The 26,276-nt window shown below is 46.3% G+C and overlaps 1 protein-coding gene across 8 annotated transcripts in view; it reads right to left on the reverse strand.

Moving 5' to 3' along the window:
• Nucleotides 1-26,276, reverse strand: part of Znf532 (zinc finger protein 532) — a 98,214-nt gene that overhangs the window by 46,282 nt on the left and 25,656 nt on the right. For all 8 annotated transcript variants that reach the window (XM_075968453.1, XM_075968452.1, XM_075968457.1 and 5 more), the window contains one exon: nt 9,529-11,879. In XM_075968453.1, the coding sequence (XP_075824568.1) occupies nt 9,529-11,862 (2,334 nt within the window). In that variant the 5' untranslated portion in view covers nt 11,863-11,879. The remainder of the gene's footprint in view (nt 1-9,528; nt 11,880-26,276) is intronic.

Here is a 26,276-nt window from a genome sequence, read left to right on the forward strand (position 1 = left end):
TCAACATTAGGCTTAGTGCCATCGAAACATGCATAAAGGTTTTGATGACCAGGTAGAAAGCAGCGAATTTCTTCTCTGGGGCAGTTTTGTTTGCTCAGGGAATGATTTTTCAACTAATTTTACTTGTCAATAGTAGTACAGCAGGCACTAGAAGCCGAGGGAAAGGGAGATGAAAAGGTCACAGTCCTTTCTGAGCCTGATGGGCCGGCAGCCAGCGGAGGCCTGGGTTGACAGCTGGCATAACAGAGGCGGGAGGAGGGGTGGAGCCGGATGTCCTGTTAAGAAGCTGGACTGGGGGACTCAGCGCCCTCTGCACACGTGAGGAATTACCTGAGCAACAAGGAATACAATTCTTTGTCTCAATTTGTTCTTTTAGGGAGAAATAGAGCCTGAGAAAAGTAAAAGGGGAAGGGTGAGCGAAGCTAGAGACCACAACCACACAAAGCATCTCTCACAGGTAAAGCAAATAGACCTAGGGCTTGCAAAACACCCAGGCCAAAAGCCAGACACTGCAGCTCAGCGGGGGCCCAGCTAAGTCAATGCCTGTGCCCTTTACCAGTTCTGTAAATGGCATGACGGTAAGATGATGCTTTTAGTGGTCATAATGAAGCTTAGCAGTTTCTTTACTGGCTTTCACATTTTCATAATTAGAAGAGAACAGAAAATGCTTTACTCCCAGTCTCGCTTAAATGAGGGTGACAAGGCATGCGTCACATCCTGATACAGGTATCCTTTGTCCCCAGAGTTGGCTGGTTAGCAGTTGTTTCCAAGCCACTTGCCATGCGGCATCCAGAGCTGACTAACTGACACTGTAGGCAGTCATATAAGATCCGCTCAGGGGACTGCTTCTAGAGGAAGCAGATTTGTTAAGAGTTGGTAACACTACCAAAACCGGGGCAGAACTAGTCTGAACAAGACGAAATTAGCAGTCTAGGGAGCAGTGCCTGAAAGTCCTCAGCTGAAAGCCAGTGGCCCACATCTGTAAACCCTGCATTTGGGCAAGGGGATCATGAGTTCAAGTGCAGCCTGAGTAACAGCTACAGCCTTTCTAAAAAAAAAAAAAACAAACCAAAAAGGCTGTGAGTGTAACTCAGCAATGAGACACTTGCCTAGCGTGCCTAAGGCCTCGTTTAGTCTCCAACGTGGCGAGGGAAGAGGGTGAATAAGAAAAGTGGAGGAAGGAAACTTCGTCTTCTGATAATGAAGGGGTGTGGGGCAGGATGCTCCAACACTTTTGCATCTGAGAACAGTTTATCTAGAGATGAGAACAGGCAGATACTGCTCGAAAGAATTTAATATATAGTATGCCGTGTTAAAGATTCCCAGAAAGGGGACTGAAGAGATGGCTCAGCAGTTAAAAGCACACACTGCTCTTGCTGAGACTGCAGATTCCAGAACCAGGTAGCTCACAACTGACGGTACCTCCAGGGTTTAGCACACGCACACACATACACACAAACACACACACACACGCACACATGTAGGTATAGGAATACAGGCATTCGTGTGGAGATCAGAGAACAATGGGGGAGGGCCTGGTTCTCTCCTTCCAGTACGTAGATTCCAGGGATGAACTCAGATCCTCAAGCTTGGTGTGGCAGGCACATCCTACTGAACCATCTCACCAGCTCCAAAACATAAAATAATTTTTGTAATTGCTCAGAGGGGCTCAAGAAGTAGCTCAATAGTTAAAAGAACCCATGTCCACTTACACCAATTAGAGACTCCAGTTCCAGGGGATCCAATGCTCTCTTCCAACCACTGTGGGCACCAAGCATGCATGTGGTAAACATACACCATACACAAACATAATTTTAAATATTAAAAAGAAAAATTGTAATGCCCAGAAAGTTCCTAAAACTGAAATGAGTGCTCAGTTTCTCAAAATGAAGACCCAGAAGATTGCACACCTCCTTCAGCTACTGCACTCCGGGGACAACGTGGACGCATACCTCCTTCAGCTACTGCACCTGGGGATAATGTGGATGCAAGCCCCAGTTTCTACTGAGGTCCCCAACTGTAAAGTCCTAAGTTTCTGTGTTGGGCAGCAACATAATGAAGGAGAGACAATGAGTTGGCAATGAAGGACCACTTGCCCCAGTCCCAGTACTGCCACTAATTGGGCATTTGCTTTTCCAATAGCAAAATAAAAGAGTGTACCAAAGGGCTGGTTACAATCTCTGATTTTACGGCTACTGTGGAACCTATAGAAAGAAAGGGCGCTTCAACAACTAAGAGCTTACACTATGCCTTTCCAGCTTGCAGCTGACTGAATTTAGCCATGTTTTACTAAGAGATGAAGCGTGGCATGCCAGTGTATCCCAGCATCAACTACTAAACCTGCAGGCAGCGGTTCTTGAACCTTTCACCGACAGGAACGCTTCTCAGCCTCTCTACCCACTGCCTTGCTCAAGGTGCCTGAAGCAGGCGCATGCATCAGGCAGTGAAAAGGAGCCCCAAACTGTGGCCTGTGAGTGCATAAGTGAGTTCATGAGTCTGTGTCCATGAGAGCGCAGGAAGGAATCTGAGTCTCTGTGTGTGAGTGTGACGGGAGCACAAGTGCGTATCTCCAGTGCATGTGAGCGCGTGAGTAAGCCGTGTGGCCTACCCACAGCTCCATGTTCATCGCACTGCTCGCTTAGTCCCATGCTGCAGTGAAGAAACAAGAGCCTCTCCCTCAGCTGCAGACGCTGGGATTCCTGGACCACATCACCCCCGGCACATGTTAAGATCCCCTGACTCAGGCACGGACATAGCCGTGTAAGGCAAAGGAGTGTACTGAAGCTCTGTGTGGCAAGCCGGCTCTTTCCAGAGACCGCCAGGCCATGGCTCAGCAAGGCGCCAGCTCCTGACCAAGAGGAGTTCTACTGTCCTGGGTGACTGCAGGTTTCCTGCACAGCATTCATAGAACAGGGAGGAACAACAGAGACAGCAAAGTGACACAGTCCCCAAAGGCTGCACACACAAGCGGGAGTCTGTGGAGAGAGCCGTGGCCCGCTCAGCCGCAGCAGCATTCTCAGGAGAAAGCCTTGCTGGGTTCAGAAGCACAGGGAAACCAAAGGTCTGTTCTAAAAATACACAGGAGACAAAAATTAAGAAAGAAGAGACGAAGATAAAAAGGCAGGAAACCTGGGGGGGCGAAGGGTACAGCACTGGGGTGGAGAGACAGACAACACGGAGGAGGCTCTGGTTCCATCCCCAGCACTGGGAAGAAAGAGAATGAGGGGGGCCAAGGCCGAGCTACTCAAAATAGCTGAGAGCTCAGGCTGAAGGCATTCACAGGCCATGTGGGGGAAGAAAGGAAGTTATCCCCTAAAAGATGGGGCTGAGGTGGAGATGGGCCAGGCAAAGAGAAGACCCAAATAGAACATACACGACCTGAAAGAAGAGGGACTCTTTGCCAAGAGGAAGTGAACCAGCCTGGGAGGAGAATGAAGCAAAGAATGGGACAAATAGAACCACATCAGAGCGCCAGGTATGGTGTTACACACCTTTAATCCCAGCACTCAGGAGGCAGACGCAGGTGGATCTCTGTGAGTTTGAGACCAGCCTGGTCTACAGAGTGAGTTCTAGACAGCCAGGGCTACACAGAGAAACTGTCTTGAAAAACAAAAAACAAACAAAACAAAAACAACAACAAAAAAAACCCAGAATGGTATACATAAAAAAGCCATACATTTATTTCTTTGTATGTTGATCAAAAACAGTTAATTCAAAAAAATAAGAGTTCTGATGAAAAGTTTCTGCACCTCGATAAACCTGTCTGCCAGCGCAGCAATCCAAATCAGACCAAATCAAACTGAATTAGAAAATGCCCAGGTTTAATGGGCAAAATGTTCCCAGATGATCTTCCAGCCCCCCAAAGAGGAGACAGGGAAAAAGAGACAAAAAAAAAGTGTCTGTTTTCTGGGGGCGGAGGCAGTTTAAATACCATGTGGGAGTGGCCTTGAGCATCTCTGGGAGAGGGGTCTTATTTGTCGGGCTTTCTGAGCCCGGGTATATGGATGCCAGGGCTGGGGTGGACTGTAGCCTCACCTGTGAGCTGTGGGAAAGGCTCAGGTGGAAGAGAAGGTGAACATGTCCAGACCCCACATTAAAGACAGGACAAAAGGCCGGAGAGGGAATTCCTTTCATTCCAGCAATCAAAGGTGGTTCTCTGTGAGTTCAAGGCTACTGTCATCAGCACAGAAAGTACAGGAGAGCCAAAGATACATAATAGAGGAACCCTGTCTCAAAACAGGGCAGGGAACCCTGATTGCTCTTTGGGCTGACAAGGGAGGGGGACTTGATTGGGGGAGGGGGAGGGAAATGGGAGGCGGTGGCGGGGAAGAGGCAGAAATCTTTAATAAATAAATTTTTTAAAAAACGCAAAAACAAAAACAGGGCAAAGAGCAGAAGTGCTGATGGATGCCTACGATCTCAGAACTAGGAGCAGAGGATCCTGAGTTCAAGCCCAGCCTGAACTACAAAGCAAGCTCCGTCTCAAAACAAACAAGAAGGAAAGGGAAAAAGGAAAGTAGAACAACTTCCGCTTCCAGGAAAACGGAGCCCAGAAAACACCTATAGGAAGACTCTGAAAAGACAGCAAGAAACTAGCCTGGCCAGGGACCCGAGGTAAAGAACAGACTGGGAACATCCACATTTATTGTTACCTCACAACCCAGACTGGAGCAGAAGAGCTAGTGCCGCAGAGGTGGAGACAGCCCCCACCCCAAAGCCTGCTCTCTGGAGTTCAGATCATGAAAGCAGCAGCCAGGGACAGGGCAGAAACCAAGGTGAGTACCAAGCCCCCAGGAAATAGTGTGGCTACCAGGCCATGCCAAACTCCCACCTCCTGAAACTGTAATAAGCCCCAAAGGCCCTGCCCAGAGAAGAGCCAAAAGATGGGGAGCCAAGAGGGACAAGAAAATGAGCCCCTTCAGCAGCCCAGTGAGAATGGAAAGTGTCCAAAGAAACCTCCAGGCCCAGATGATTTCACCAGAGAACCAAGAAAACATTTAAAGAGACACTAGCGTCAATTCTACTCACTCTCATTCGGAACGTAGGGGAAGAAGACACATTCTCAGTTCACTCTACAAAGTTATTAGCAAACTACCCCAAGCCAGACAAGGATGGGGGGCGGCGGGCAGGGGTGAGGTGTAAACCTACATGAATACAGTTACGAGAGGACCTCAACATAGTAATATTTGCTCAACAGCAAAAGGGTCCTGCACATGCCTGGCCAGGTACACCCACTCCATGGGTGTGGTTATTCCCATGCCTGAGAAATCAGTAGCTGAACCCCTCAAACTCTGAAGCCAGGAAGCTCAAGAGAATCACAAGATACACAATAATAAACAACATTAATTTCTCCACATACTATCAATGAATTTGTGCGCACCAAAATTATATTGTTTTAAAATAATGAATTTCAGCTGGGAATGTACTTCGGGTACCTCTGGAGCTCTGGGTTTCATCCCCAGTAGCACAAACAACTGACTGATTGGTCAATTGATGAAGCAACCAAAACCTACCAAAACACGAACAGAACTTACATGCTGGAAAGCACAAGCAATTAGAGACCTAAATAAACGGGGTGAGGCTGTTCGAGGACTAAAAGACTCAGACCATAACGATGCCAATGTGCCGCTCAAACTATTTTATACTTTTAACATATTTCCTGCCACAGGGCTGACAGGATTTCTCTGTGGCAGCAAATGAGGCTACTCCTGCTTCCCATGGAAGACAATGAGGTAGAAGGTGGCGAGCCTGGGGAAATGGCACTTGCTGCTCTTGCAGTGGCCCTAGTTTCAATCCCCAGCACCCACATAGGCACCGGACATGCACAGAGGACATACATGCATGTGTACATGAAGCACTCTAGTAAGGTGGAGAACAATAAGGAAGCACCAGCTGCCAACCCTTTGAAGGCACACACACGTGCGTGAGCACAGGCACAGGTGCGCATGAGCACAAACACATTCTTAAATATTTAATCTTAATGTGTATGAGTGTTCAGCATGCATGTATGCGCACCATGTGTGTGCAGTACTCAGAGGTCAGAAGAGGGCACCATATGCCCTGGAACTAGAGTTAATAAGTGTGAGCTGCTGTATGAGTGAGAAACAAACCAGGATCCTATGCAAGGCAGCAAGTCCTTTAACTGCTAAGCCACCTCATCAACCCAACATTTTAATTTAAAAAATTTAAAATTTTAAAAATTAAAAAAAAAACAAAAACAAAAAACCCAGAACTATGGTACAACCATACGCTTACACTACTACACAGCAATGAAACAGAATGGGCCACAGAGGATCCCAAACTAGCTGTGATTGGCTCAGAATAGTGACGTGATAAGGCCAGTAAAAGCACACTTGGAATCCTGGATCCTGACCTTACCCAGGTGTGGGCTACACTCTGTTCAGTGCTGGGCAGTCAGCCTCGGAGCCACACGATCAAAAGGCAAACAACTAACACACACCACAGTGTGCCGTGTTTCGAAGCTAGGGTATTTGGTCTTATCTCGCGCATCTTCTTATAATTTCAACTTCTGATGGGTTTACTGCGAACCCTCAGTCAGAGAGCATCTGTACTGATACAGGCAACAACCTAGGTGCATTTCCAGGGAACTGTACCGAGTGAGACAGGCTAATCCACTTACACACTGCATGGTTTCCTTAGTTTAATGTCCGAGAATTGGCAAAATTATAGAAATCCAAACAGGCAGCAGTTGCCAGGGGTTGGGACCCAGAGGGTAGCAGTGGGAGCTATTCCCACGAGGGTGGAATTACTGTGCAGCCTGACCACACTGATGTCAGTGCCTTGACAGCGATAATCATTCTACGTTTTTGTGGACTGCTACCATCGGGGAACTGAATGAAGGGTACGCAGAGAACTTCTCATATTTCTTACATGAATCTACAGTTATGTCCAAATAATAAGAGAATTAGACCTTGCTACCAATGAAACAGTGACCCCTTCTCCAGACCCAGCGAACCTGAACTGAAAGGCAATGCCCGAAGTGTAAGGCACCTGTTGGTGGAGGGCCCCCAAGGACACTTTCAAACCTTCTGAATCTCACAGAGCCAGCAGGGTCACTCCAGGAATCTACTAGGGATGAGTTTTTAACTAAGACTAACATGCAGAAGAAGACCCAACAATGGAGCCCATCTCAAAGTCACTCTGACGGAACTGGAACCTGCTCCGGAGCATGCTAGGGCATGAGAACAAAGACGCTTTTATAACTGTTAAGAACGAAAAAACACTGTTTCTCAATCCACCAATGAGTAACCAAGAGTGAGGAGATTCATGGGAAAATAGAAAATAAAAATAGGTTTTGAATCCGTGGACATAGCAGAGAACAGGAGACAGGCTTGGGAAAGCCTTTGGTACTGCAGGTACCCTGGTTCACCCTCCACATCTTCAGTAAGAAAGAAATGTGCGTGCCATTCTCAAAGAGGATACTTTTCCACCAGGCAGGCATTTCTTGAACCGAGACTAAAACTGATGTGGCTGTCAAGCTAAAAGACGGATAAAAACTGCGATCCCTTCGCAAACACTGCAGCCCTGCCTTCTGCTGCTACGTCAGCAATGGAGGAGGGGCCACCCAAGCCCCCACTGCATCAGAAGCTATGGTGCTTTTCCAGCTTTAGAAAAGTTTTAAAGTGGCTCCAAATAGATGGGAGAAGAGCCATTCCACACAGAGCTAGACTAGCCAGGGCCGCAGCTGCTGACGAGGTGAGCCAGCTGTCTGCGCATCACAGGAAACTGTACACGAGGTCTTCTGGACCATGGTTGCAACGAGAGACAAGGACGTGAGTGCCGAGAGAATACAACACGGGGCAGCACTGACACGGCCCTGAAGAGAGCCGGCTACACAGCAAGCAAAAGCTTACTAAATAACACCTCTTGGGGGAGCTGGGTGGGTGACCTAGGCTAACTGGAGAAAGGGTGTGTATGTTTTCCTTAATGTACATCTGCCATGACTCATTCCCTTGGACTCCAGGTGATGTACGTGATCTGCAGGTTTTACTTGTTCCAGCAAAATACGAGAAAATGATGAGCAAGCAACAAGAGTCATTCATCTCCCCCCTCCCCACCCCAGAGCGCTTCACCGCTGTTTGACCCTATCTGAAAACAAAAGCTGGGGAACACAGGGTGCCACTCCACCCATACCCTTCCAGGTCCCAAAGAGATGACATGACTAATGGCAGCTCCGAACCAAGAACCCACAACCATGACAATGTGCAAATTCTGGACCAGGACCCAGCCCACCATACCACTGTCCACTGGCACACAACAGCACAAACCACTCAGGAAATGGCTTTGGGGTTTTTATTTTCATGATGAAGAGGAAGACTGCCCTTAGTGGGAACTGGTGACAAGATAAGGGGGTATGTGCATGGACAGAACCCAACCATCATCACCATGCTCTGAGAGCCAGAACTGGTGTGGCATCCTCTTCCGGGATACATGAAACTCCCAAGCCTACAGAAATATGGTCAAGACTCATTGCTTCCACTTCAACTAGGCATAAAACACAGAAGAAAAATATATAAAACAACAACAAAACGGGTATTATTATTATCTTTTCTTTCCCCAAACCCTACAAATAGTTTAAACCAGCAGCTGACAGTACCAGGTCTCAGATCACAGTCCGGGGCTCCTAGGGAACATACTCCTGGGGGAAATGAAGGGACAGTCACCTACTATTGGACCTTCTGAGATGCCTCGGACAGGAGCTCAACCTAGCCCCCTCCCTTTTGAATCGCACAACTTTTCTCACCGAACAACATACATATATGTACCATGTTCTCTCTACTTGGGAATTATTTCACTCAGCATTTTAGGAATGCTTGTTACACAAGCTCTACATCAGGCAAATGTTGCTTCATGGAGAAAGTAAATGAAAAAGACAGTAAGTAGATGCAAATGATAAAATGTATTTCACCAATAGCAACCTATACTTCACTTCAAAAAAGATGCAAAGACACAAAGATTTACTGTGCCACATGGCTTGCCATGAACATTACTGACCATACTGTTGAACCACGGATCCTAACTAAATAGATATGCCTTAAAGTAGGTGCCTAACAGATGTGTTTATAAGTCACTTCAGTGTTAGACATACCAGTAATTGTCAAAACTCTGAAACCATGAGTAAAACTTCATACTGTACCAATGTAATCCAAACTAGACACTATGATGGGATGATGCTCTAAAGTTATAGCTAAATCTCAGACTTCCACTGTATATTCCAATGCCTGGACAATTCCTAACACAATAATTCAACCAGAGCATACACTTCATACCTGGCTAAAGGAAGTCCCCATTTATTTCAACACTCTACCTATACTATGAAAACAATCTTCTGCCTTCCCCGTGCTTACACACACACACACACACACACACACACACACGCACACACGCACGCACGCATGCACACACTCCTCCACATAACTGTGCTGCCACCCTAATTCACAGTATCTGATGGAGCACTCGTGGCTACAGACTCATCACCGAAACACCCAGATTTAAATGATACTCTACTTGTCCACTTGTATCTGCAGCATGCTGGAAGTGCGTAGCCAGAGCCGTCTCGTCCTGGAAGACTTCATTGCACTCCAAACATTTGAGACTGTGTCTACAGAGCTTGGAGGGATCTTCATCTAGGGGCATGGCTGGGCTGATGGGTGTGCTTGGAGGTGCAGAAATAACCGCTCCGGTGACGCCAGACTGGATTTTGGTTACAGTGTGTGTGCCAGCTCCCCCGGAGCTCTGCAGAGTGGAAGTGGTAGTATTGCTAGACGGAGACACTATCATCTGGTCTGCTGGGACCGGTTTTAGGATTAAGTGGGAGCACTGCATCACCACGCCTTTCTCCTTATGCCCTCGAGCATGGGAAAGGAGGCTGCATTTGTTGTAAAAAACAAGGTTCTTTGTACAGTGGTTGCACGTTACTTCGATGCGCACACTACGCCTATCATAGTGCTGGCTCAGGCTCTTTTCCAGGGCAAAGGAGTCCCCACACTCCAAGCACTTATACCCACGCATCGGTAACGTGATCCCTGCATTGGCGGGAGGACTGAGGTTCGGGATGTAAACAGGGACTGGATTGACGCTGCTCAGCACCTTGTTGAAGGCTTCCACCACAGAACTCTGCAAGGTTGACACCACCTGGACTCGGGACACTTTTTTAGGTGGCTGGGAGGCCGCTGCATTGATTATTGCCTGCTTTATTTGTTGCTGAGGTTTGGTTAGCACTTGGCGGAGTTCAGAGGTGGCCTGGGCACCCTGAGGCAGAAGGTTAAGGTTGGCAAGGTGCACAGTCTTTGGCACGAGTTTGGCATTGGCCAGGCTGGATGCTGGCACCACAACGGTTTGCTGCTGGATGGCATTGGCAGCTTTGATGATGGCGCTGCTGGCACTCTGAACAGAGGCAGCAGATATGACTGTGGCTTTCACTGTCGTGTTGTTAGCGAGCTTCAGATTGATGACTTGAGACCCTGCCGTCTTGACAGCAGACACAGGAAGGAAAGCAGTAGCCACGGGCTTGATGGTGACCTGTTTGGGGGTCAGCTCTGCTGGGGAAACTGCACTGGTAACCATGGCCGTCTGCAGAGGTGCCCTGGGGGGAGAGGAAAGGACAGCGGCTGATGCTGAAGATGAGAGAAGCGACGTCACAGACGCCATCACGGATGCTGCCTGCTCAGAAGGCTTCTTCCCAGCGTCCAGATCCACTTCTGGCAACACTCTGGTCACTGTTCTCTTGATCTCCCCAGAAGATGTCTTAATGGTTTTGATACGGACTTTGGGGATTGCTGGGGTGGACCCCACAGGAGAGGACGGGGAGCCTTTGCTGCTGTTCTCACTGGATACGCTCCTAGGACTATCTGATGGCTTCAGGGAGGCTTTCTTGGTGCCATCAATGAGATTCTGGGACTCGGGAGACTTGTCGGCGGGTTTGGGACTGTCATTCACTTCCTTTGGTAATGGAGAAGCTTCCCTTGAGTTGGCCACAGGTTCTTTGCAGGAATCTGAAGCTGCCTTTTTAGCACTCAGTGCTGCGATGGCAGCTATGCACGAAGAGAGCTTGGACGATGACTTCGCTTTGGAAGATGTGACAGCAGCAAGGCCGGAATCATTCTTCTCAGAGCCCAGCTTCCCGTCAAGGACCCTGTTCTCAAGCATCTTCTCAGAGTTCTCCTTCAACTTATCCTCTGCTTTTCTCTTAAAAGGCTCATAAACACTCAGGGCTATGGAGTTTGTTTCTGCCTCTCTCTTGACTTTGTTTTTCTCTACATGGCCTGATGTAGAGGCGCCAGTCTTGCTTGCATTTTCCCCTCCAAGGGACTTTAGCTTATCGTAGTCCTGCTGGGAAGCTGAGCCCGTCAATACATTTGATCTGAAACTGGACCGTGTATCTTCCTTATCAGGAGGGTCGTCCACCTCTATCTTTTCATCATCATCAAACTCTTCAGCGCTGGAGATAGGGCTGAACTGGCTGAAGGCTGGGTCTTTAAGAGTCACCTCTGAGGTAGGTGCATCTCCTTTTAAGGACTTTGATCCATCCTTACCATAGCTGTCAAGAGAAGATGCTGTGAGAAACCCGTTATGCAAGCCATTGCCTGTGGAATTGTGGCCGTCTTTTTCAACTCCCTCAGAGGAGTCGATGTTTCGAACATTCTTCACGATCACACTGACGCCAACATCCGAGGATGAAGGAGTGTGAGAGTCATCATCCACATGAGCATTCTGCTTAATGTGGCTTTCATGGTCATCATGGCCAGACTCAATCGCTGCTTTGGGATCGACCATATCTGGTATATCAAATGCTGCCAAGAGGTCATCAAAGTCCGGGGTCTTCATATCCCCCATGGTCATGAATTTGATCAGATGTTCTGTTAAAGGAAGGGAAAAGAATTTCATCAGAAATTAACACTGATAATGAAGTCAGTCTTCTGAACAGGTCACAACACTAACACAGTGCTGATTATCGAGAAAGTGTGCAAGGCAACAACCCTACTTTGTGTAGAAACCTGAGTCAAAATGACAGCCAGAAAGTATAACCCAACACAATTACAGCCTCAAAGGGTATGCACAGGGTCACCAGCAGAGCTTTAGAGTAGCCCTGGCAAAGCACAGAAAATCTATTTAGTGTTAATACCCAAAAAAGCTATTTACTACCAGACCCATCAGTTCTCATAAAAAGCTATTCCTCCAGATATTTTCATCTTGATAACATTTAACTCTACAAGCACAATTTGATAACTTCAGTCACCATCAGCTTTGGGATGCAACATTAACCGAAGATTACAATAAAAACAACTACAGACTTCAAAATTCATCCACAGAAGAATAAAAAGGCCATCTAAACCTACCACAGGGGGTCACTAAATTCATCTGGGATTTCTTTTCTTCTTAGTCTCTAAGGAAGTAATCCCATCCATTTTTAATTCTAGCTTTCTCTGCTGTGTTGAAAAGGAGATGTTCTGGGGTAAGACAGGGAGTTCTGGGAGAAAGGTAAATCAAGCCATACAGAAGACACCACCGGCAGATGAAAAAGAGTGGCCACGGAGCATCGCCATCTCTGAACTGGCAGCTCCACAGCGGGGCTCTGTTACTTTCTGGAACACCCACCGCCTGCACACTCGCCTCCTGTCATATGTCATCTGAGTATAGGCTTGGTGGCACTCATCTTTGCATCATAAATGCTAAGGAATGAACAAGCCACACACAGGGGGCCAAAGCAAGATTTGTAACAGAATGTTTAAGCTCAGCTCTGCCACTCACTAGCTCTGGACCCCCAGGAAGCAACAGATTCTTTGGACTTGGCCCCACCGTCAGCAGTAAGCTGCCAAGAAAAGAAGGAAAAACAGAAAGGAGAAAGGAGAAGCAGTTAGCAGTAGAAGGGAGCAGGCCGAGGCTGGGAGCCCGCAATGGACAATCGATTGGCCTAGAGAACTTGCAGGTTTACATCCTGATGCTCCACTCTTCAGGGCTCACTATGCTGCCCCTCTTTTAAATCTGCCCTACTGCACTGCACATTTTATTGAAGTATTTACCTTTTTCCTTACACAATCTGTAAAAGCTCATGCACACCTGATGAGAGCAACAGTCTCAGGATGAAGGTAAAATGCAACACAGATGAGGGTAGTTACCTAGGAAACCCCAGCCTCAGATATGCCACAGCTCAAAGACTCTCAGCATCTTCCTACTCCAGGGACAGATCTAAACGCCACTACTAAGACTCTGAGGAAATCCTCTGCTGAGGAAGAGACAAGTACAAGTTCAAGGGATGCAGAAGCATAACCACCCCAGTTACACACAAAGCTGCTGTTGTAATCGGCTGCTGGCCAGCACCTAAGAGACAGGCCCCGCCCACTTCAATCTCCCCCTCCCACCAAGGCAGGCAGATCAAGTGCCTCCACTCCATGTCTCTCCCTCCGTCCCCCCACCTCTCTCTCTGTCCTTCTGAAGAGGCAGTCTCTGCTCTCCCTCTCCTTTCTCCTGTGCTCTCTATAACCCCTTGCTCTTATGCCCTTCCCAATACCCACTATATAAACTCTAGACTCTACACGGTATCTGTCTCTCACTGCAAATTTGAGGACATGAAAAACAAATCTGCCAGCTGTTACAGCCATATAAAAGGATCCACTAACTTGAGAACAGCCCTGATGTCACCCCACCTATGTCCCCCAGCACCACACTGCTGTTGGGAACTGAACACCCATAATAAAGGTGCTCTAACCAAGCGGCTCCATGTTTTATGTCTCCATTTTCTTTAAACTCAGTACATGGAATCAGGCTAGGGTTCAGTGGTAGCATGTTAGGGACGATACCCACCCAGGACCACAAAAATAAAAACAAACCAGGGGGCCCAGAATCATGACCCACCCCCCTTTCACTCAGCACTACAGCTGAAAGGCGGATCTTTAAAATATATAAAAGCTGGGGCTCAGGCTGCAGTCACCCCAGTGGTAGCAAGGTCTATAGTATCCCTAGGCTTCCTTCACAGGAACATGAGATTTGTGTCTCATCCTTTCTTTATGATGATGTAATCAAAAGACATCACAGTTTGCACACTGCCCATCAGAGAGCAATCGGTTCAAAACAACAGCAAGAGATAATTCAATTATTCACTGGGTGACAGGCCAGGACAGAAAATGATAAGAAATGTGAAAAAGGTCACCATAGAAACCAAACTTGTGTGATTGGCAGGTGCTCAGAAGTGCTGTGGCAGATGTTCTTAGGTGTCTTCTTAAGAACCAAATCTACCCATCATTACCTTCTCCCATTATACCTAAGGTCCTGCCTCTCACACTTCACAGGGCTAGATCATCTAGACATAGACAGCCTGATGCCCCCACATTTCCCATGCTTTCCTGTATACTAAACTCAAGCACACCTAAGGTCCGACAGCGTCAGAAAAAAACTGTGTCCTGTCTGCAACTCACATACACATCCCTCAGGAACCTACCTGAGGTCCTACCTGAGAAGGTCCTACCTCACAGGAACCAACCATGCCAGCCCCCTGTCCCCACCTCCCCCCCACACACATAGTTCACCCTCTTCTCTTGGGAATAGTAAAAGAACACACACAAGGAGAAACAGTTGGGCGTTTTGCAGATTTCAAGCTTAGTCGCCAATGGCTCACCTTTCATCAAGCCTGATGCTAAGCTAAAAAGGCAAAGCAAACACAAAGGACAGTATACCACCACCTGAAACCCAAGACGGCTGTGGCGGCAGGCTCGCCTCTCCGGGTTGTATAACTAATGTAATAAATACCACCCTGTAACTTCATGCCTCTTTTTTGGTTGATAGAAATGTTCTTCAAACCCGCAATCACTTGTCCTATCACCTGACCCCCACACACTCTGGAGGGCAAAAGCAAATGAGCAGGAGCTGCTCAGTACTCTGCATACGGAGAGGATGCCTCCATCTCAATTTCCCTCACTTTCTGCCCAGCCTTAAAAATCAATTCTCTCATTTAAAATCATCAAAAAAAAAAAACCAAAACAGCCTTTTTAACTTTTATTACATTTATCTGCACATATATGCTTACGGATAAGTTCCTTTTTAAAGGAAGATCATATGTCTTCCTTAAAAAGACCAATGATCAGTCTGGACAAGAAAGCCCATGCCTTCCATCCCAGGAAGCAGAGGGAGACCGATCTCTCTGAGTTCGAGGCCAGCCAGAGTTTCATAGTGAAACCCTTTCTCAAAAAAAACAAAAACAAAAAAAACAAAGATCATTTATAAATACCCACATTTACTTATAGCAGTACTTAATATATAAGGCCAAGAGAAAAATAGTAGGCTGACTTACAATTTTTATTTATTCGTTTATTTATTTATTTCAGGACAGGGTTTCTCTGTAGCTTTGGAGCCTGTCCTGGAACTCACTCTTGTAGACTAGGCTGACCTTGAACTCACAGAGATCCACCTGCCTCTGCCTCGGGTTTTAAAGGTGTGTGTGCAACACCATCACCAGTAGGCTGGCTGGTTTACATTTTTAAAAAGAAAGAAAAAAAGAATTTAAAAGTTTGTCCAGTGACTACTCTACTCCCTCCTGTGACACAGACACTTCCTTTCCTACTAAAGTGAAATCACAGGAAAATCTTTCATCTTTTTTGATACAAGCTAAGACTACCAAGTCAAAAGAGAAACTTTTTTTAAAAAAAAAAACTATTTACCCCTTAATCATACTTACATTTTACAATAAAAAGTTGTTCAATTAAAAAACTATTTTAGCCAGGCAATGGTGGTACATGCCTTTAATCCCAGCACTTGGGAAATCCTGCCTTGAAAAACCAAAAAATAAATAAATAGATAAATAATAAAAAAAAACCTATTTTATCTGTAATAAAAGTTGCTTTGCAATTTCCAACTGGAAAGAGTTTGTGGAGCATGACAGTACCTGTTTATAATACTGCTACTCTGTCAGTAAAGCCTGCCTAGCTCAAGAGATCCAGCCTCAAAACAAAAAGCCATTCACTCATTCCTTTAATCTCAGAATTTGAGAGGCAGAAACAAGTGATCTCTATGAGCTCCAGGCCACCAGGCTTACACGGTGAGACCCTATCTCAGAAATAAGTAAAATCAAAGAAAGGAAGAAAAGAAGCAAAAGGAAAACGGGGGGAGGGGACAAGCCCAAGTCAAGGCTAAAGGCTCAGGACACCCTGCCACTGAATGGGAATCCCACTAGTCCCACGAGGAAAGATGCAGGCCTAGATCCAGTCACAGCTCACCTTATATAAACATGAACGGGGCTAGAGAAGTGAGTCGGTGGATAAAGGCACTGGCTACCAGGCTGACCACTGAGTTCAGTTCCTGGAGCCAGCAAGGCACAAGAAGAGAATCAGCACCTACAGGCTGTCCTCTGACCGCGACACACACAAAAATAAATGAAATATAAAATAAATATTAAAGTTAGCCTGGCCAGTGCAGACATATCAGATTCCCCATAAAATGAAAAAACTGGCATTCCCCTTAATGAAAATCAGTGATTGCTATAAACCAGAACTGTGGTTTAAAGAAAGAAAAGTTGACAGACTGTACACAGAGCTCTAGAAACTCCTGGTAAAGCTGATCACACAGGGCGTTACTCTCCTGTTGATGTGGTTGTATTCTGGTGTCGTGATTCATAGAACTGTTGGCTAAAAACCCACTCCTTGGTCCTTACCCTGTCAGGACTGTCTGCCTATGGCAGTCCATTTTCCTAACAAGTGTAACAATGTGCTGTGAAACACTGTACTTGAGATTGTGTCCTGTGCATGGCATACAATGGTGAGTCAGTGGAGTTGAGGATTGTGAGCAGCTTATTATTATGTGAGGTCTTGGGGAAGACTTGCCAAGTTTGGGGGTGGAACATCACTTGGAATAAGTTCAAAGAGAAACAACACATGGCTCTTTTGGGTACCTGAACACAATGTATGACTCCTCAGAGTTTGGGTACATGTTTTAAGAATTGAAATGTCTGTGTACTTTACTCCTCAACCAATAAAATCTCCGTTGTGAAAGAGTAAAAAAAAAAAAAAAGATTTATTTCACTGAATTTTCAAAGCAGCTAAACTAAACTAAAGGACCCAGCAAGCGGCTTATCGCTTTCCCTCAGCTGTGAAATATCCTCAACAGCACATGCTTTTATTACACAAGGTTTCAAATTTACCTCACTCCACCCAAAACTGAACAGTGTGCTCACACTCTATATACCCTGCCCTTCTCCTGCCTCCCTCCACCAATCTCCTGCCACTTGAGGATTTCCAGAGATAACCAACCACACGGCAAGGCTTCAAGCAAAAAGAGGAAGAAATCACACCTCTTACTCCAGCCAGCCTCTTGCTTCTACTTGACTTCCTTCGGTCTCTAACTCCCTCCCAACACCACAGTCAGTGTGGTTTGTTCTCCTGTCACCAGAGGAAGCACATTGTTTTGGCCACAAGTCAGCTGATACCAATCACCCAGGCAGTGTTCTTTCTTAGTTACAATACTCCTGATTTAAGCCTGACAAACATGATCTTCAAATTGCTTCTGGAAACACACACAAGGGGTTGCTCACTAAAGTCACTAATCACAACCGTGGGAAACACAGGCACACAACCATCCCAAACCCTTCCCTTCAGTTAGCTACACTTTTCTGTCAAGACTCTACAAACAAGCCCTGTCTTACCCATTCTTTGGGAACAGTAAAGAAAATGCCTTCCACAGAAGCAAAGGCCCAGACAAACTTTAGCCCTCCCCAGAGGTCACCAATGCTGGGCCCACTTGCCCTCCTGCCCTCTCTAAGGGGACTTTCCCCTCCTCTACTGGAAAGCACAGGCTGGCCGCTAGTGCTTTTTCCAGCTGCTGGGTGAAGATCCTGAGAAAGGAAGGCCACAAGGGGCCAAATCTTCTGTCTTCCTTGTTAACTCACCCAGAATGAAAGCTGTTTCTAATCCTTCCCTTTTCCAGACTCCACCCCCAGTCTTTCTACTGTTAACTCAAATAAGTCACCAGGCAAGGGCTCTCCCAGGCACTTCCTGCCTCCATTCAAATGTCAAAGGGCATCTGTCCCTTCATACTTGGTCCTTCGGGTCAGTCCTCTGGTGAGCCTTGTCTCTTCCTGTCACTAGCCCCATTGGTAGAGAGAGCTCCCAGCCTTACCCGACACCTCAGGACTTGTGTCCTTGTCACGCTGCCTCTATGGCCCAACCTCAACACAGGTGAATCCCACAGCTTCCCAGCCTTTGGTAACCCACTTTCCAGAAAACCCAGTATAAGAGAATTTGGGGAAGGAGAGAATGACAAACCTGTTTTGTATTCCAGACTCAGTAATTTAGAAACAGAGTCCTACACATCTGTGAAAACCCAAGCAACTGACTAGTACACAGTGTATACCCTGCAAACTAAAAAGAAAAGAAATCAAGCCAGGTGATGGTGATGTGTGCCTTAATCCCAGCACTCAGGAGGCAGAGGCAGGTGGATCTCTGTGAGTTCAAGGCCAGCCTGGTCTACAGAGTGAGCCCCAAGACATTCAGGGAAACCCTCTCTCAAAAAAACAAAACAAAACAAAAAACAAGCAAACAGGCCAAAACCAGAAGTGAAGAGGAGCATGAAGCCGACACACATCACAGGTGAACGGCACGACGCAGCGTGGCAGAGGTCACTATGGGACTAAAAAGAGGACCCAGTACAGATGCTGTCCTATGCTTGGTGGAAAAACTAGTGAAATCTCAATAAAGGTTACCAGGCCTATACAATGACAATCTTTTGCTGTTACTTAGCATAATATAATTAATACAAGACACTTTAGGGGAAATTGAGTAAAGGCACAATAGAAACTCTATTTTTACTTTTTAGAAGTAAAAATTATTCTAAAGTTAAAAAACAAAAGCCCCAGCTTGCAAAGATCTGAAGCATGACTGCAAACTCAAGGCCAGCCTGGGCTATGAAGCAGGACCCCATCTCAAACAGGAAACTCCAGGCTGTGTGATCTGGCTACGCTACACACTCTAACTACCTGATGACTAGCTTGGTCCCCTAACACCTCCCTGAATGTCCCTGAGTTCAGCAGACTTTATATCACCGTGCCGAAGACACGAAAGGTTTACTTCTGCACACAGTGTTTTAGCCCACAGTCTTGGACTTCATTCATTCTGGGCCTGTGGAGGCAGAAGCCTGTGGAAGAAGCACTCACCTCGCAATATCTAGGAAGCAGAGAGAGGATGCTCCCATCCTCCCCTCATTCCTCCTATGATTCCCACCTCACGATGCTGTTGCCCACATTCAGGATGGATACCTCCTTGTTTAGTCTCTCTGGAAACTTCCCCAGAGACATACCCAGAGGTTGCTAAGCATTTCTCAACCCCAGTCACACTGGCCATCTGAACAGCAACACAACCTTCTTCTCGACAGGTACACCCAAAATGCATTCTACCACTGAACACAGGCTGTACCTTCCTAATCTGGAAACTCAAATCCCGAAATGCTCTCACCCCCAAAGCATTTCGAGCATCAGACATATACTGAAAGTTCTTTTGGCATCCTAGGATTTGGGGGTTTTAAGATTAGAAATATAACAGTCTAGATTGCAAGGAGCCATCCCCACCTGGTGGTAGAAACTTCAGGATATGCTGAAGGGCTCACCGCCCCGCTGGGGCACTCTTTAGAGGTGCTGGAAACCTCAGGAGGGGACTAGCTGCAGCAACTAGGTCATTGGGGTATGTCCTTGAGGACACTAGCCTCTTTCTCTACTTCCTGGTCCCAGGGCTGGTGGCTTTGCCCCAATGACTCCTGCCGTGAAGTTCCTCTTCCTCCTCATAGGCCCGAAGTTAATAGGGCCGCGGACAGAAAAAAAACCTCTTTAACCATGAGCCAAAATAAGCCTTGCTGCTACGGAGCTGAGTATCTCAGGTACTTCATCACAGGACAAGCTGACCACCCTGGGTGTTCACACCAAGTATCTCAGAACCCACGGGGTTCAGAGTCTGAGACACTTCTGATGTCAGATACTTGAGGAAGGGATATCCAACCGACACCCCAGAGCTACTGCAGAAAGTACATCACAGTTAGAAAAGGGCTGGAGTAAAGCAGTGCCTAGCACGGTGGATGGAGGAGCCAGGGTGACCTCAGTGCCAATCAAAGAAACTGGAACATATACACACATAAAATAAGAATAAACAACAGGATAAGAGTACACATTGGACTACAGGGATGGGTAAAGGTCTTTGCAGGAATCTGTGATGATCAAACACACTGAAAGACAGTAAACACAAAACTCAAACAATAAGGACCAATGCTAAGAGAATTAAGGAGGCGGCTACCTTTTTCATTCATCCCATAACCGCAGAAAGACCCAGGCCTACAGTCTCGATCATATTCTAGACCACGACTGTGATGCCTGGTCAGAGATCTGGCTTTGAGCAAAAAAAAAAAAAGAGACTGAAGAGACATCATTCATATATGAGGGACTGGGAATGAGAGCCAGATGAACCATATGGGCCTCAGCAGAGATCAAAGAGAGAGGCTGCAACACAAGGAACCAGGCCACCAAGTCAGACCAGAGAAATGGATGAAGATGCTCAGATAGTGGGCACAGCAGAGCTCCCATCTCTGCAGCCCCTAAACCATGATTAAATTACAAATTTACAGAGGCATATTCCCTCAGCATACACAAATGACCCATAAGCCGCAGCAACAGGCATGCATGTGATACAAAGACATACAATGCAGTCAAAATATTCATGCACATTTTTAAAAGTACTTAAACCACCACCTCCCAAATTTAAAAAAAAAAAAAAAACATGCTGAGGGAACACAAAAGGCAACAGCAACTCAGACCACAATAAATGACCAAGAAACAGTGAATTACAGCCGCAAGTATGCAATAAGAAGCCACGAGTTCACGTGACATATCTGACTGAAGAAGTAAAACGACAAAAGCAAATGAGGACAGAATAGCTTAGCAGGTCAAAGGGCACCCCTTGATCCCACCGTAGAAGAGAGAACTAACTTCTAGAAGCTGTTCTCTGTAGCCGTCTGATCTCTGCGCCATGCACGTACCCCCCTCAGCTACCCCTGGCACATGCACGCACGTGCACATCATGCTCACAAACAGTAATGATTGTTTAAAGTTGACTTATCTCCTGTGCAAAATTACAAGCCTGTGGAAGAACCTAGGTTCCATACCCAGCACTACCAAAAACTAGGAGTGACTCGCCTTTAATACTGGTATTTAGGAGGCAGAACTTCACAAATAAGTTCCAGGTCAGCCAGATGGACACAGTGAGACCCTGTCTCTGTCTCTGTCTCTGTCTCTCTCGGTTTTTAAGACAGGGTTTCTTTGTGTATCTTTAGCCATCCTGGAACTCACTGTGTAGACCAGGCTGGCCTCAAACTCACAGAGATCCGCCAGCCTCTGTCTCCCCAGTGCTGGGATTAAAGGCGTGCGCCACCAAGCCTGAATGAGACCCTGTCAAAAAGACAAAACATAAAACAAACAAAACTAACCCATAAATAAGCAACATAAATAATGAAACCCACTTATAGAAAACATTACCCACTTTTAAACAATTACACACCTTCTCCCAGAGTTCAGTATGGAAAGAGGAAAAGGGGGAGGGGTAATTTCATAGTGTAGATATCTGTTAACACTACCTCGCAAGGCGACCAAGGCCAGCATTAAGCAGGACAAGTTACTTTTACAGTGTGTCTGGGTAAGAATGGCACATTATCTCACACAAGCATGGTGTCTAGCTTAAGTATCAGACAAATGACACCAAGGGACACTCACAAAATCCCTGACCATTCCTCAAAACTCTCAGGGTCATCACAATTAGGCAAGCCTGAGAAACAGTCAAAACCCAGAGGAGTCTACAAGATTTGAGATTGGACGGCTCCAAAAAGAAAAAGGACACGAGGTTAAAAGTGAAGAAAATCCACAGAAAGCACGGCTCTGGTTCACTCTTAAGCAATCTGGATGTTATAAATAGTTAGGACAGGGAGCTAGAAAGAGCAAGGAGTTCTAGGTCAAACCAAGCTGAAACCACAACATTCTTTCCCAAGAAAGGTGGGTAAAGGGCCACGGAAATAAGTAAGGCGGCTAAAGCCAGGCATAGTTTGTGTGTGTGTGTGTGTGTGTATGTGTGTGTGTGTGTGTGTGTGTGTGTGTGTGTGTGTGTGTAAGGTAATGAAGGGGATGCGTGGATTAGAGTTCACAACAGCCTTGACCAACTACTTAACATAGCGAGTTCAAGGTCAGCTGGTGCTCCGGGGAGGTCTCAAAAGATTAAAGGAGGCCAGGTGTGGTGGCAGAGACCTTTAATCCCAGCACTCCCAAGGCCGAGGCAGGCTGCTTCCTCTCTGTGAGTTTGAGGCCCTCCTGGTCTACATAGCAAGTTCCTTCCAGACCACCAGGGCTACACAGAGAGACCCTGTCTTTAAAAAAATCAAATAATAAAGGAATGGGACTGGTCAGATGGTTCAGTGGTTAAGAACACCATCTGCTCTTTCAGAGGACCCAGGATTTAATTCCCAGAACCCACACAGTGATTTATAATTTGTAAATTCAGCCCCGCGGATCAGATAACTTCTGGCTTCCAAAGGCACCATACATGAACACAGTTCACAGACATATGTCTGCTGTTTTAAGATATAAACAGCACAGGCCTTTAATGCCAGCACTCAGGAGGTAACGGGTGGACCACTGTGAGTCCAAGGTCATCCTGATGTAGCAAGTTCCAGACCAGCCAGGCCTTACGTAAAGAGATCCTGCTTCAAAAAACAAAAACAAAATAAAATACAATGATATAAACAAGTAACCTGGGTCTGTGGATGCATCTCGGGGCACAGCACTTACCTAATATGTGAGATTCTATCCCCAGCGCCTCAGAAGTAAAAATAATAATTAATTTTTAAGTAGCTGCTTAGGGGCAGGGCCTTGGGAGAACCAGGGGCAGTGAAAAGCATAGGTTTTCTCCCTGAGGCAACCATCAGATGTCCAACACTGATCAGGGATGAAGATGCTGAAAACCACCAAACACACCCTTCAAATGATTTATTGAGTAGTATGGATTAAGTCTCAGCAGGCACAGCCAAGTATATTCTAGGTGCCGAATGGCACAGCAATGAAATGGAGTCATGAGCAAGGTGAGACAAAGATGCAATGTGGGAGGAGGGCAGGAAGCAGCTACTTCCACAGGAGTGGGAGCTTCACCCGGCAGAGCTCAGAGAGTCCTCACAGGCAAGGCCTCAGAGTCAGCAGAAGAAAACAAAGCAGGGGCAGAGGGAAGGAGCTGGGGAGGATGGAGAGGACCTCTTTAGGTTCCCAAAGCCAAGGAGCTTTACAAAGAGGAACCTGGAAAGTCACTGCCCGTTTCCTCCACAGAAGTCAAAGCCATGGCAGGGCCCTAAGATGATTTCTAGACTAGGAGACACAGCTCTGGTGGAGAGATACTGGGTTCTCCAGGGGAACCACAGAGAAGCCCCCCAAGGACAGTCCCCACCTGTTGGTGTAGCTCCCTGCAGGTCCTTCACGTTCCAATCCCTGAAGCAGAGCAAACGGAGGGACCTCCAGTGAAAATTAGATAGAAATAAATGAAAAGCAAAAGGTAGGAAAAAGAAGAGAACACATGCCCCCAGATGTTAATTAATACTGCAAACACATTAGCACCCCTGGAGAAAAAAAGGAAGCTATGAAGGAACCTCCAGAAACAAGTATTCGTGAAATAAGTATTCATAAAACCTGGGCTGAGGGGCAGGGATAATGACAGGATCAGAGAAACAAGGGTCTCTGAATTTAGGGTCAGAGATCAGACCCTAAAAAAAAAAAAATATGAACAGTGGACAGTATAGTGGTTTGAATGAAATGTACCCCATAAGCTCTGGCATTTGAAAACATGGTGTCCAGTTAGTAACACTGTTTGGAGAGGCTTAGGAGGTGTGGTGTGCAGGCAGGCTTTGAACGTTTAAAAGCCTGCATCATTTTGAGTTCCTCTCTGTGCTTCCTGTTTGTGGTTCAAGAAAAGTCTTTAGCTCTCAGCTTCTACCCCCAGGCTACCTGCTACCATGTCTCCCACTGTAATCACGAGGGGCTCTTATCCTTCTGGAACCATAAACCCAAAATAAACATTTCCTTTTATAGGCTGCCCTGGTCGTGATGTTTTATCACAGTGATGGAAAGTAAATAACACAGACAATAAGAAAGAAAAAGATGGCCAGCAATAGTGGAGCAAGCCCTTAATCCCAGCACTTCAGAGTCAGAGGCAGGCAATCCCTGTGAGGCAGTGTGGTCTACAGAGTGAGTTCTAGAACAGCCAGGGCTGTTATTCAGAGAACCCATCTCAAAACAAACAAACAAAAAAAAAAAGTATGAAAATCACAGTTGAACACAGCTAGCCTCGAGTATTCTAGAAAATAGAAAGTACATGGAGTAAAATGTCACAGAAATGAAAGGAATGGCTTCACAGTCAAGGCCAACTTGAAGGGGTCAGCGTGATGCCACCAGAGAAAATACAGGAGGCACAGCAACATAAGCAGTTCGATGAAATCTTTGTAGTGTGTCGGTCCCCTCGTCCACCTGATCTGCCTGCCCTGGCAACCTGACAGCCCAGCAAACAAAGCAACACAGCACATGGCACAGCCCTCTCTGGTCCCAGACTTGTCCCACACAGTTGTAAGGGGTGTTCAGGTGTCATCATCAAGTTGGCCCCACAACAACCAAGCATGCGTGGAAACTTTGCCCAGACAGAGGTCCCACACCCACCCATGCTCTGGGAAATCCACCCATCTCAAGCTCTCAATTTACTCTTTATTTGTGCAATTTTGTTTTCTTTAGAGTGGGGGACTGTTTTGGGGGGTGTTTTGTTTGTTTGCTTTTAAGAAGAGTCTCACTATGTAGCCCTGGCTGGCTGGATAGAAGCTCTCACTATGGAGAAGGCAGCTAGGGTAGAAGGCAGGATGTAGAAAACACAGGGAAGCTGTCCTGGATGGAGACTCTAGCTATGCAGGCTCCGGGGAAGGCTTGCTCTGCTCAGATCCCAGTGCTCTCAGGGGTCCTGCCCAGCTGATCTCACTGCCAGCCCAGCTCATGGAAATCCAGGCATGCTGCCCAAGCCTAAAGACATCTGTATTTAGACACTGGCAAGGAGGGAGACTACCTGGGAAGAAGGCTAGCCCAGCCAAACAGAGCATGATTTAAACCTTTTAAATATTTAGGTATATGGTATATACCTTTTAAATATTTAAATGTCCATTTTAAATATTTAATTATACCGTTTAAATATTTAGCCATCTGCTCTCCATTTGTGCTCTTGCCCTAGGTCATAAGAAGACCAAGCTGGCAGGGAGACCATTGCTATCATTGTCCCTATGAGCCTTACTTAACGCATCAGGCAGAGGCCACCTCTTATTCCAGGACACACAGTAAGAGGCAGAGGAGAGCTGAGTATCCATGTCTTCCTCCTCTTCGGTCCTGGCTTATCACATGGACATCAAAATCAAGTCCAAACAGAAGAATGACAAGTCAGTAAGAAAACAGACCAAAAGGTTAAAATTAACTACCTATGGGAATTAGGAATGGAACATTCTGTTCGTTTTTTAATATCCATACATGCATTATTCCTACCCAAAAGAATGTGTTGAAAAGATACCTAACAAGTTTAATTCTGTATCTCTTCCTTCCATGTGAAACACTAAAAAAACACTGCTCATGAGCCTCATTCATTCAAAACACTATGGGGAACTCTAGTTTTTTCCTGCACAAATGCAAATTTAGCTCGTGAATAATTCACCCTAGAAACCCCACCCCCAGCACCTGAGTGTTGTCTCAAACTGACAAGTTCTGTTATTTGTCAGACAATGCTAAGTACCCAACACCTCAGAAATAGAGATTTCAGGTTGCAGAATTAAACTTCATGATATGTAGAAAGATTATTAGAAACATGCTCTCCCAACTTCAACACACTTAAAACTCATTTACCCAGTGAGGGTTTTTTTTGGGGGGGGGAGGCAGAGGGATGATAAAAGGAAGGAGGTGAGAAGGGAGGGAAAGATCTTAGATTATTTATAAACCAGAAAAATTGCAGAGTTTGAAATCATCTATTGTTTAGACACAGGACTGCACTGGTGTTAAGCTTACCAAATCTAAAGCCCCCATAATGAACTGTTAATATGAATCCCCTTTTAGAGCAAGCCCAAACCAGGTGCCAAGGAAAAATAGAAAAACACACTGCAGCAGAAGCAGCAGGATCTCTATGAGAAGACCTGGTTGCTGCTCAGTAGTGGGCCACCCATACCTTCTGTGTCTGGCATCCTATGGA

This window comes from Microtus pennsylvanicus, chromosome 4 (genome assembly GCF_037038515.1).
Source record: "Microtus pennsylvanicus isolate mMicPen1 chromosome 4, mMicPen1.hap1, whole genome shotgun sequence".
Classification (NCBI taxonomy): Eukaryota; Metazoa; Chordata; class Mammalia; order Rodentia; family Cricetidae; genus Microtus; species Microtus pennsylvanicus.